Source organism: Eurytemora carolleeae, unplaced genomic scaffold (assembly GCF_000591075.1).
Source record: "Eurytemora carolleeae unplaced genomic scaffold, Eaff_2.0 scaffold580, whole genome shotgun sequence".
NCBI classification, from domain to species: Eukaryota; Metazoa; Arthropoda; class Copepoda; order Calanoida; family Temoridae; genus Eurytemora; species Eurytemora carolleeae.
The window spans coordinates 145,192-157,320 of NW_019396497.1; the positions used below are offsets into that span (position 1 = coordinate 145,192).

At 31.9% G+C, this 12,129-nt stretch overlaps 1 protein-coding gene across 2 annotated transcripts; it reads left to right on the forward strand.

Annotated features, from left to right (window-relative positions):
* Nucleotides 1-517: 517 nt before the first annotated feature.
* LOC111704403 (uncharacterized protein sll0005) lies at nt 518-11,327 on the forward strand. 2 transcript variants are annotated; one of them, XM_023476627.1, is made up of 14 exons: nt 518-553; nt 1,313-1,383; nt 1,655-1,742; nt 2,257-2,353; nt 3,435-3,550; nt 3,930-4,026; nt 4,486-4,599; nt 5,028-5,190; nt 5,791-5,862; nt 6,709-6,810; nt 7,006-7,119; nt 8,348-8,454; nt 9,547-9,624; nt 11,171-11,327. In XM_023476627.1, the coding sequence occupies exons 1-14, from the start codon at nt 544-546 to the stop codon at nt 11,310-11,312; spliced, it is 1,371 nt and encodes a 456-aa protein (XP_023332395.1). In that variant the 5' UTR covers nt 518-543; the 3' UTR covers nt 11,313-11,327. The 2 variants fall into 2 exon arrangements, with proteins under 2 accessions (XP_023332395.1, XP_023332394.1); XM_023476626.1 differs by lacking the exon at nt 518-553 and adding an exon at nt 865-1,077.
* Nucleotides 11,328-12,129: the final 802 nt, after the last annotated feature.

The window sequence follows — 12,129 nt, forward strand, 5'->3', positions numbered from 1 at the left end:
ATCAAACTTTAAGGACTCCTAAGAATGTTGAAAACATGTATTAACGAATACGGAGTTCAATTTGTTTATAAGGCGCACATTGCCTCTGATGCCGCGCTTTTTCTCAAGAGAATTGATTTTAAGGTGCTACGGGAACCGACCTACCGACTTTTCACATCAGAAAGGTTTCGATTAAGATCTTCTGTTGTCCTTAGAGGATTATCAAATTGCCAAATAATTACTTGTTTTTACCACTGTAGATTAAACATCTTCCCTATCTGTTCTTAAAATTTTACTTCATCAAATTTTATTCCATTTGCAAGCATTTGTAAATCTACCATTTATGATTAAATTTCATTTTAAAGTCATCATATGATATTTACACTAATCAAGTCCATTTTATATCCTTAGTGTCAAAAACTCTATATGTCATCTCTCTCGTAGGTCGGTTTATATGGTTCCAATCTTATAAAATGCGCAAACTTTCATTTTATAGAAATGTTCTAAAACGTCGTCTTTGTAAAATGCGCATTAAAATAATAACAACAGTGACTTCCCTTCATTATGGCTAAAGGTACGTCGAGTTTATGTTCTAGTTTACTTCTATATATCTTTGTCATAAAACTTAAGTGATTGACCAAATTTGCCTTCTAAATGTCAGATCTTTAAGAAAAACTGGTGCATCATCTGTTTAAATATCGTCTTCGTAGATTACGCAATATAATATATTACACAATAATAAAATCAGCTGATCGCTGTTATTAAAGCATGAATTTCGGTTTTTGACCTAGTTTAGTTGCTTTGGTGCTTAAAGATAAAGCATAGTTCATGCACTATTAATTATTTATTTGTCCATGGGTTTTAACTTTTTATTTAACAATGCCATAATGAATTTATAACATTTTAGAATTGAATCGCATAAAAAAATGTTTTGTGGTCGTTTAAGATTAGTTCTACAAACCAATCCCTACAGTTATTCAACTAAACTAAATCTTACAAGAACGAGGTTAAGAAGACCAAGATTTAGAAATAAGTTCACAAAAAATTTTGCTTTTGCGTCAGCACTGGGAGGTTCAGCGCTTGCAATTGGATATATTGGTATGTAAAGGTAGTATATGTCAATTGTACGAATTTTACCCCCCCCCCCTTCATATTATATTCAGTTTAAGCAGTCTGTAGAACCATATTGAATATCTGTCTGTTGTATAAGCTGAATTTCCTGAACTTTGATCGAAGCGCTCGAATGCCCAGAAAGTGTTTTAAAACATATCTTAAATGAAAAGGATTAAATCGCGTCCGTGTTTGTGTCTTATTTAAATTTTATATGTTTTAGAAAGCAAAAACCCTGAGATTGGACCTATTTACAAATTTGAAAACGAAGATACAATTGATGGATTACCGTTGGTGAGTATTATCAGTTTTTACATCGACCTTAATTATTATTTAACCCTGGGATTTTTGATTATCAAATTTGATTACAACATTGAATTATGTTTTCTTAATAAAAGTTTGAGGAAGAAGAACTTTTATTTGAACCTAAATTCAGCGGCAGATAAAGACCAAAAACAATTTAACAAAAATAAATTATTAATAATTTGATAAATGTGCAATTTGATAATCTCGACTCAGTATAATGAAAGCAACAAGAAATATTCTTAAAAAATGTTATTTTTAGGACTATAATATTGGTCGAATGAAATCATATTTTAAAGATCGGCCTGGAGAGATTATTTTAAGAACTCTAGAGATAATTAACAAAATAGGTAAATATATAAACTTGCTTTACTGATTTTTTTTATTTTCCATGAAACAAATAGACATTAATAGATTGATAAAAAGTTATTAATTATAACTGTTCACACGCTTATATTTGCATCGATAGATTAGTGAAAAATAATATTCTAAATGTTAATTATTATGAACATTCGAATAGGAATATTTTCTTTTATATTTTTTTTTATTCAAAAAGTACCTGGCCTTTATCTCTATTGCTAAATCTCTTAATCCACTGTAGAAGGCACGCTTTTGATTTTCTGCTAAATTCTTTCTTTGGATATCCCTCCCAGGTTCCGAGCAATGATATTTCTCTAATTGATTGGACGCAAAATTTCAACATTCTGATTGTATGTTCGGTTTCTGCAATCGACACTTGGTTGAATTTAAGACACTTTTCTGGATGGTTTCATGTAAGATAAAATTAATCGGCAGATTAAGATCTCGATATCCACAGTTCTAAAGTTTTCAGCTCTGGAGATGGATTGATTGCTAATATTTCAGTTCCATATGTTGCTAAAGTACTGGTTTGGGAATATCTTATTCGAGGAAAAATACAGGACCATGAAGGCCTACAGAAAAAATATGCTATTAGACTAAGGTGAGTAGAACTTCCACACTTTTTATACCAGGTGTGTATATTTTCAAGAAATATTTTTGAAGGTCTGGGGAAAAAATTAAAAATTGGAAATTATCAAAATGCAAGTTTTTTCATTTTTTTCCATTTCATACTTTTTCATACTGTTTCATTTTTTTCTTACTTTTTCATTCTTTTCATTCTTTTTCATTCTTTTTCATACTTTTTCTTTCTTTTTCATTCTTTTTCTTTCTATTTCATTCTTTTTCATACTTTTTCATTCTTTTTCACTCTTTTTCACTCTTTTTCATACTTTTTACCCAAAATCTTATTTATTTTCCCTATAAATCTTTTTTCCTCAATAAAGCGAATAAAACCATAGAAAAATTTCTTCATTGGAAAAAAAAAGAATTTCCAAAGAGGGGGGGGAGGGGTGAAATGATTTTTCAATAAAATATTCACTCCATACTTACAACAAAGTTATCTAATTACATCTGCCCCATATTTGTCATTGTTTTTCCTCAAAAATTAAAGAGTCTACCAAAGTACATAATTACCAGACCAGATAGTGATATTTACATTATATTTATAGGTTTTCTGAAAGTAAAATTAATTATGTTGACAGTCGGGAGTATTGGTCCCCATTTCTTTGATTGCTTTGTCGTAATTGTGTTATTTTTATGCTAAAATCTCTCACTCGAATAATCCATGAATTCCTCTCATTAAAAAAGTTTTCACTACGTTTTGTCAAACTAGGAAAAACATCTTACTCTTATTTTAGGGAGATTTTAACTGAGTTAGGACCATTTTTTATCTAATTAAGAGAAACTATTTCAATCTGTCCTAATATTCCTCAATTTTAGGTGATATTAACTGAATTAGGACCATGTTTGATCAAATTAGGTCAACCGGTTTCAATCCTTCCTAATATTCTTCTATTTTAGGGAGATTTTGACAGAGTTGGGACCATTTTTTAAAACTAGGACGAGCAGTTTTATTTCGTAGTAATAATCCTCTATTTTCGGGAGGTTTCAACAGAGTTAGGACCATTTGTTATCAAAGTAGTATGAGCAGTCTTTATCCGTCCTAATATTCTTCTATTTAGGGAGATTTTAACTGAGTTAGGACCATGTTTTATTAAACTAGGACAAGCAATATCAATCCGTCCTGATATTCTTCCTTCAAGTTTTTTGTTTGAACTTCAAAAACTTTGTGATGCAGGTATAGTTTTTAATTATATCTTGACTCAATTTGACTTACTTAACTTGTAACTGCTTAGCTGCCATAAAGAAGGCGTTGCATCTATGACATTGTTCCATATCTCAATAAATAATGGTGTTAGCAAAAGTAGAACCGGCTAACACCATTATTTATTGAGATATGGAAAAATGTCTTAGATTCAACGCCTGCTTTTTATCAAGTTGTTTCAGACATTTTCAGATTACATGAAGATCTATAAAGTTTAATAATTAACCTTCATTGTTATTCATCTATTATTTATTACTTCAAGCTATTACGAGTTTTTCTTTTATTTTGAACTACTTTAAAATTTGTCTCTCTTGTTAAAGCCTACTTTAATAAATTATCTTAATATTTTCAGTTCCTAGTTATCCGACAGTAGATGCTATTGCTGTTATTGAATCTGAACTGGGGGTTAAAGTAGCAGACGTGTTTCAGGATTTAGACGCTAGTACTAGGTAGAGAAGGAATTCTATGTCATAATCAACATTCATTCTATATTTGATTCAAATATTTTCTTAAAGCTAAAAAATGAAGTGTAATGAATGAAAAGTCCTTATTTCTGCATGTTCTAGTGATTTATACTTTTCTCTTTGAATAGTCTGTTGAGTACTTTAAAGTGAACCCCTCCAATTAAAGAGAACCCACAATTTAAAGTTTCCATACAGATAAGCGAGAATATCTTTGTTATTTTGTCTCCGATGAAGGTATCAAGGTTAATTTTAAATTGTCACTTTAAATGACGTTTACAGTCCCTTTAATATCTATAATCTTGTTTCTGGAAATCAATCTGAAAAAAGAAGAAAAATCTGTATTTTCTCTGCATTGTTTGATTGTAATACCGAGAGATAGTTTCAACTTAAATTCTTTTCATTTAATACTCTTCATAATTATCCTTAAATGTTTTCTACCTTTAGTCCTATAGCAGCTGCATCCCTGGGTCAAGTGTACAAGGTGAAACTGACCGATAAAGACGGTAGCCTGGTGGGGGTCAAGGTTCAGAGACCGGACATGCATCATTACGTTCTAAGGTGATGATATTGTTTTACCGGATATTTCATACGACCTTTGTCTATACATCACAGGTCGAAACTTATTAATGTTAATCTCTTATACGAACGGATTAAGTTAACTCCTTGTTTTTATCTTTGAAAGTTGGAGAAAACGAGTTAGCTAAGGTTTACAGATTGACGGATTATGTGCTTCATCGCAAGTTTTCATTATTGTTTAATATCTGTTTTATCATTGTTTTATTTATTTATTTATTTATTTATACTGTTGAGTTGAGTTTGGTTTAAGAAAAATTAATGTAAATGTAAGATGATTTCTCCCGCCAATTTCAATTTCTTTACACTAAAAAGAGTTGAGAAAGGAAAATCCTCTAGGTTATAGCATAAAATATAAATATTTAAATTTAAAAGAATTTAATAATCGAAGTTTTACTCATTTCTTTACACAGGGACATTTACATAATGCGTGGTCTAGCCGGTGCAATTCAATGGATTAAAACTAAACTATCCAATCAGCGACCCTACGACGTCGCATTGCTGGACACCTTTGCCAACGCTACACTCAAGGAGTTGGATTATATAAACGAAGCTTCTAATCAGATAAGATGCAAGGTAAACCATTAATTTTTAATTTTTTTTTTTTTTTTTCTAAAGAAAAATCGTGAATGTTTAAGCATGTCAATAATTTTCCTGGAATTGTACAGGAAATGTAATTTCAAGTAACCCCTCAATTATAGATCGGCATTTCCGATTCACAATGGTTCCCTTAGATCTCTATCTGAAAAACATTTGGGGTAATATCGTAGTTATTCTATCTAAAATATTGCAGTTTCTGTTTATTTCCTTCATTTTTACCGGCAGTATAAATTGAGAATAACTGATCATTCATCCATGATCAGGAAAAGGTTTTGAGAGTCCCATTGTGAATCGGACATGCCAGTGGATACTGGATAGAAGGAGGGTTTCATTTTAAATCACGTTTATAATCCCCTCCATCCCTCTCTCAGTTGGAGGATTGTATAAAAACTTAATCACATATTACGTAAAATAAAAAAATATCATTTTTTTTAATTTGAATTTTTTATTCTTTTGTATTTGGAGTCTTCACGGTATCAATAGATAGGATGGAACTAAAAAATGTTTTCATTAAGATTTGATTTGATGAAATGATTAGATATTGTTTTGAATAATTATTTGCTTTTGTTTGTATAGGCTGAGCTAGAACCTAGACTGAAAAATAAGATTTATATTCCTCAAGTTTACTCAAAGTATACAACAAGAAAGGTAAGTGAATTATTAAAGTTTACTAATTTTTTTGTAAACTAAAAATTCATGTGAATATGAACTTCTTGCTGAAAAATATTATCCTGATATTTGTGGTGCTTCTAGGGGTGTCTCAAAAATATTATCCTGATATTTGTGGTGCTTCTAGGGGTGTCTCAAAAATATTATCCTGATATTTGTAGTGTTTCTAGGGGTGTCTCAAAAATATTATCCTGATATTTGTGGTGTTTCTAGGGGTGTCTCAAAAATATTATCCTGATATTTGTGGTGTTTCTAGGGGTGTCTCAAAAATATTATCCTGATATTTGTGGTGTTTCTAGGGGTGTCTCTAGTGGAGACTTTTTCCCCATTCTCTTAGACCCCCGGAGTCCAAAAATAGCATTTACAAGTTTGTGAGACATTAAACTTAGGTAGATGTAAATTTTGAAATTTCACTAAAATTCAATTTTCACAAACATTTAAGCTTCTCATTTTTTCGTGAAAAAAAATATCAATTGCTTTTACATACCACCATGATGGGGCTTGTGTATGTCTTTCTTAAATGAAAATTCACAAAAAATCTAAATTTTCAAATTTTACATGTACCTAAGTTAGTTGTCGCACAGACTTTATATTACTATATTTGGACTCAGGGAACCTAGGAGAATTGGAAAAACCTAAACAGCTGTGGTTTTGAGACACCCTAGACTACTTACCTTAGTATTCCATTTCTGGATTTTATTTAAAATCCATTTAAAGAATTATCATTCCTAAAATGTAATATTTTAAAAAAGCCAAAAAAGAAGATTAACTCTAAGTCACTAAACATTATTTTCACGAGTTGAGTTTAAAATTATATTATTCTAGGTACTTGTAACAGAATGGATTGAAGGGAATCAGTTAGCTAAGTCCAGTGCTGAGGTTATCAATAGACTTATTCCAGTTGGAGTAGAGTGCTTCTTAATTCAGGTCTTCAATGATGTCTGAAACTAATTCATATTTTTTATTTACTATTTTAATTACTATATTTATTTTTTGGGGAATATATTAATCAAATTTAAGGAAAAAGTTAGTTTTTGGAAATGTATCATAACAAATAAAAGAAATTTCAATTTAAATCAATCTGAATATTGTACTGCAATTGCCAACGCATCACTTGTTTAGTTGCTTGAAACTGGTTTCTTCCACGCTGACCCGCACCCTGGAAACCTTCTGGTCACTCAAGATGGCCGACTTGCTCTCATAGATTTCGGACTAATGGCAGATGTACCTATTCAGGTAGAGAACAAAAATAGGTTTAAAGGGACTTCAGGCGTTTTTTTGAAGGTACCTTTCATATGTTTAGATTGGCATGTGTAAAATCTAGTTATAGACTGATACACAGGGTGATTTTAAGACCCTTTTTAATTTACATTGAACAGAAAGTTAGATGCAGATTTCTTCAGAATATTTATTTTGTTCTAGATCGGATCTGGTTCAAATAAATTACAATATAGATAAATTTAATTGAAATAAATAGATTCAAAATTAGGATTAAGAAAACTAAAGAACATATTTAAACTGCATTATCTCGATATTCTAAATAACATATTTAAACTGAGTTATCTCGATATTCTAAAAAACATAATTAAACTGCATTATCTCGATATTCTAAATAACATATGTAAATTGCATTATCTCAATATTCTAAAAAACATATTTAAACTGCATTATCTCGATATTCTAAATAACATATTTAAACTGCATTATCTCGATATTCTAAATAACATATTTAAACTGCATTATCTCGATATTCTAAATAACACATTTAAACTGCATTATCTCGTTATTCTAAAGTCCAGTCTCTCTCCAATTGTACTGAGAATTCATCCGTGGACTTTACTCCTTCTTCTAGGACTATATCCGTTGGACTTCCATCCTCTCCTGTGATCATATCCTGAACTAAGATCTTTGTACCATTATTACTTGGAGACTGACAAATTGCTGATAGTACAGTTGTATTGTGTACATTTGGAGATGTGACAGGCTCTAACTGTACACAGTGTACACAGTGTGTACAAGATCCGTTTTCTATGTGGGGGGGGGGGTCAAATTTGTATATTTGTTGAATTATCTTCATGGATGGCATTGGCTAAAGGGACTCAGCCAGTCACCTATAAGGTTTTACCGCATGTCCGATTCACAAAATTAGTGATCTCAGTATCAGTGAGGAAGATATCCTCGTTTTTCCATCAGAGAACCTATTCATTTGAATTGCTTCTGGAGTATAAATCCGAAAAGTTTATTTAATCAAGAAACTACAAGTTTTAGGTTTAAAACCATAGATAACTCCTGCATCCTTGACCAGCAATGAATTTAAATGGTACCCTTGTAGCTCAAACATGCCACTTTATTAATGGAGGTTCCCTTAAATTTACGGCCTGAGCCACTTTAATTATATATTACAATCGGCACGACGTAAAAAATACAGTTTTCTTTGATTATGTTTATTCATTGTTTTATTAAGGACACAAAGACGATGACATTGACAATCGTTCATTTGATGCAAGGAGATGTGCCTGGTCTTGTAGAAGATGCAGTTAACCTTGGTTTTCTTCCTCAAGATGTAGATAGGTAGGTTTATTGGTTTCCTTCCTCAAGATGTAGATAAGTAGGTTTATAGGTTTCCTGCCTCAAGATGTAGATAGGTAGATTTATTGTTTTCCTTCCTCAATATGTAGATAAGTAGGTTTATTGGTTTCCTTTCTCAAGAAGTAGATATGTAGGTTTATTGGTTTCCTTTCTCAAGAAGTAGAAAGGTAGGTTTATAGGTTTCCTACCTGAAGATGTAGATAGGTAGGTTTATAGGTTTCCTTCCTCAAGAAGTAGATAGGTAGGTTTATTGGTTTCCTTCCTCAAGATGTAGATAGGTAGGTTTATTGTTTTCCTTCCTCAAGATGTAGATAAGTAGGTTTAAAGGTTTCCTTCCTCAAGATGTGGATAGGTAGGTTTATTGGTTTCCTTTCTCAAGAAGTAGATAGGTTGGTTTATAGGTTTCCTACCTCAAGATGTAGATAGGTAGGTTTATAGGTTTCCTACCTCAAGATGTAGATAGGTAGGTTTATAGGTTTCCTACCTCAAGAAGTAGATAGGTAGGTTTATTGGTTTCCTTCCTCAAGATGTAGGTAGGCAGGTTTATAGGTTTCCTTCCTCAAGAAGTAGATAGATAGGTTTTTCTGGTTTCCTTCCTCAAGATATAGATAGGTAGATTTATAGGTATCCTTCCCCAAGAAGTAGATAGGTAGGGTTATTGTTTTCCTTCCTCAAGATGTAGATAGGTAGTTTCTTTGGTTTCCTTCCTCAAGATGTAATAGGTAGGTTTATTGGTTTCCTACTTCAAGATGTAGATAGGTAGGTTTATTGGTTTCCTTTCTCAATATGTAGATAGGTAGGTCTATTGGTTTCCTAATTCAAGATGTAGATATGTAGGTTTATTGGTTTCCTTCCTTCCTCAAGATGTAGATAGGTAGGTTTATTGGTTTCCTATTTCCAGATGTAGATAGGTAGGTTTATAGGTTTTCTACCTCAAGGTTTATTGGTAGGGCTAGTTTGACCCCTATCCTATATATTTAGGGCTAGTTTGACACCTATCTTATATATTTAGGGCTAGTTTGACCCCTATCCTATATATTTAGGTCTAGTTTGACCCCTAACCTATATATTTAGGGCTAGTTTGACCCCTATCCTGCAGAAAGTATTTGACTCTGCTCAGCTGGCTGTATCAGAACAAGTCAAACAAACAAAGTAAGACTTCATTATCAATTCCTTAACAGGGTTTTGCACAGTTTGAATTGGATATTTTTGTAAATCTCAGCAATTATTCAGTGCACGAACACAGACTCTTTCTACTTGATAAGTTGATCAAATAACAAAAAACGGTTCTGTTACTAAAATAAAGAAACACCGAAATTGTGTATTTTTGTCATCATTCATCCTTAAAGAGGAGATCTTATAATTTAGAAAAATAAATAAACATTTTTTAAAATTTTGCATAAAGAAGCAAAAGCTTATTTGTTCAGTTATGAAATGATGCAAAAATACACCTCTTATGTATTTATACTATAGATTACTTAACAAATAACAGATAGGACACTAGATGTCGTCTTTTCAAGGTTTAGGGGTTTTTTCTTTCACAATAATCCTGAAGCAGAAGCTCAAAGGAGTTCCGCGCATGCAGCGCATGCTTTCTCTCTGTCTTGTAATTCAACGCTGCCTGCGCGGAACTTCTTTGGGCTTCTGTCTCAGGGTTATTGTGAACGAAAAATCCATAAATCTTGAAAAGGCGACAACTAGTGTCCTTTCTGTTATTGTTAATTAATCTATGATTTATACTGTTTTCTCTAAAAAAAAAAGCTAAAAAACGTGTTGCCCAAAACTTTACAACTTTTCTGAAGTGACCCGCATATATAGTGACATATTCGACTCACAACAGTTCCTCAATACTGTTTTCAACGATGAGGGAGATATCGTTGTTTTTGTCATAAAAATTTGACATTTCTTATAATTTTCTTTCTATTCTCATTTCTCCGTTTTGAAAGTCCCTGTTAAGAAAATTTCTCCTTCCTTCCTTGACCCCCCCCCCCCCCCCCCCCCCCCTGCCCTCTTAAAAACCACTCCTCATCTCTTCGTTATACCCCCTCCTTCCTTAAACCTTCTCCTCCTTCCTTCCTTATACCCACTTCTAATGGGTACCATCCTGAATCAGATTGACAACTCTCTAAGTAGAGGTTAACTTGATAATACGTCGATAGACCCTTTAAAGTGCACCCGGATTGTAATAAAAATATGAAAATATCAAAATGTCAAAATGTCAAAATGTGTAAATGTGTAAATGTGTAAATGTGTAAATGTGTAAATGTGTAAATGTGTAAATGTGTAAATGGGAAAATGTGTAAATGGGAAAATGGGAAAATACGAAAATACGAAAAGGTGAAAAAGTGAAAATGTCTAAATGTCTAAATGTGTAAATGTGAAAATGTGAGAATGTGAGAATGTGAAAATGTGATTGCATAAATGTATCATTTACTCTCAGACAAATTAGAATCAATCATTGAATCCCGAGGGGGTTTTAATTTCCATTGATTTTAATTTGTCTGCGAGTAAATGACATTCCTTTTTAAAGAGGGGATTCAATGATAAACCCTAGGTCTTGTGGATTTTGCGGATTTTTGTTTGCCTTTGTAGATTTTCAAAGTATCTTTCAATGAAAATATCCCGGCGGGATTAAATGAAAATTGTTGCATACCAAAAACCAGCTTTTTATAAAGGAATGGATAATTTTTTTTACCAGATATAAGGCTGTGAGTGGACGCCGGAAACAGTTCTGGGCGGTCTCCTTTGATCTCAATAAAATATTCTACCTCTACCCTTTTCTAGGTCAGTTACATTACAGGGGTCTCGGAAAATGTGTTGATTTTTCTGTAAAAAGATAAACAATGTCGTAATGGCGTTCACGGGTTCCCTTAAGTAAAATAATTTCCGCCAAAGCAATTACATTTAAATAAAAAATCTTACCGTTATTATGCTAAACTTATTATTTTTTCACTTTATGCAATTTTTGGAAGCAAAACAAGAAAATTTGAAAGGGGATGGTGGAGTGAGATATATACCAGCACGGATAACTCGGCGTCGCCAAGAAATCGAATATTGATTTTTTTTTTCATTTTATGCATTTTTCAACTAAATTTTTGTTTACAATTTGTGATCGCATCTTGTCTAATGTATTTTTCTCAGTCTGATTTTTTTTATGATCAAATCAAAATAAAATGTATTTTTACAGTTTCAGGAACAAAAATGTGATAATTAATGTAAAATTAATAATGTAAAATTAATATGTGATTTTGAACATTTTTATATACAATATACAATTTTTTTTTTGAATTTTGTAAAGAAAAAAATTTAGAATTTTTTTAGCCAATGTTACCCGTGGGGCACCCATGGGTTCTCTCAAAAATTCAGCCCATCCGGTCCAGCCGTTTGGCCGTCTATAGGCAACATATTTATATGAATGTCTTGTTTTATTATATAGATATTGACAACATTTGTATTCACTTAGATTTTAAAAATGTCGCGAAATTATAATTATCACAATCCAAATTCAAAACCAGGAGAGGATAAAACAGGTACAGAATTAATAAGATTATAAGAATTCTGTTCTGGAGAAGACGGAAAACAAGTTATTTCCTCGCAAACGGCATCTCCATTTTAAATTGTCAATCAATCAATATTTCTTCGAAGCGTAGATCGTAG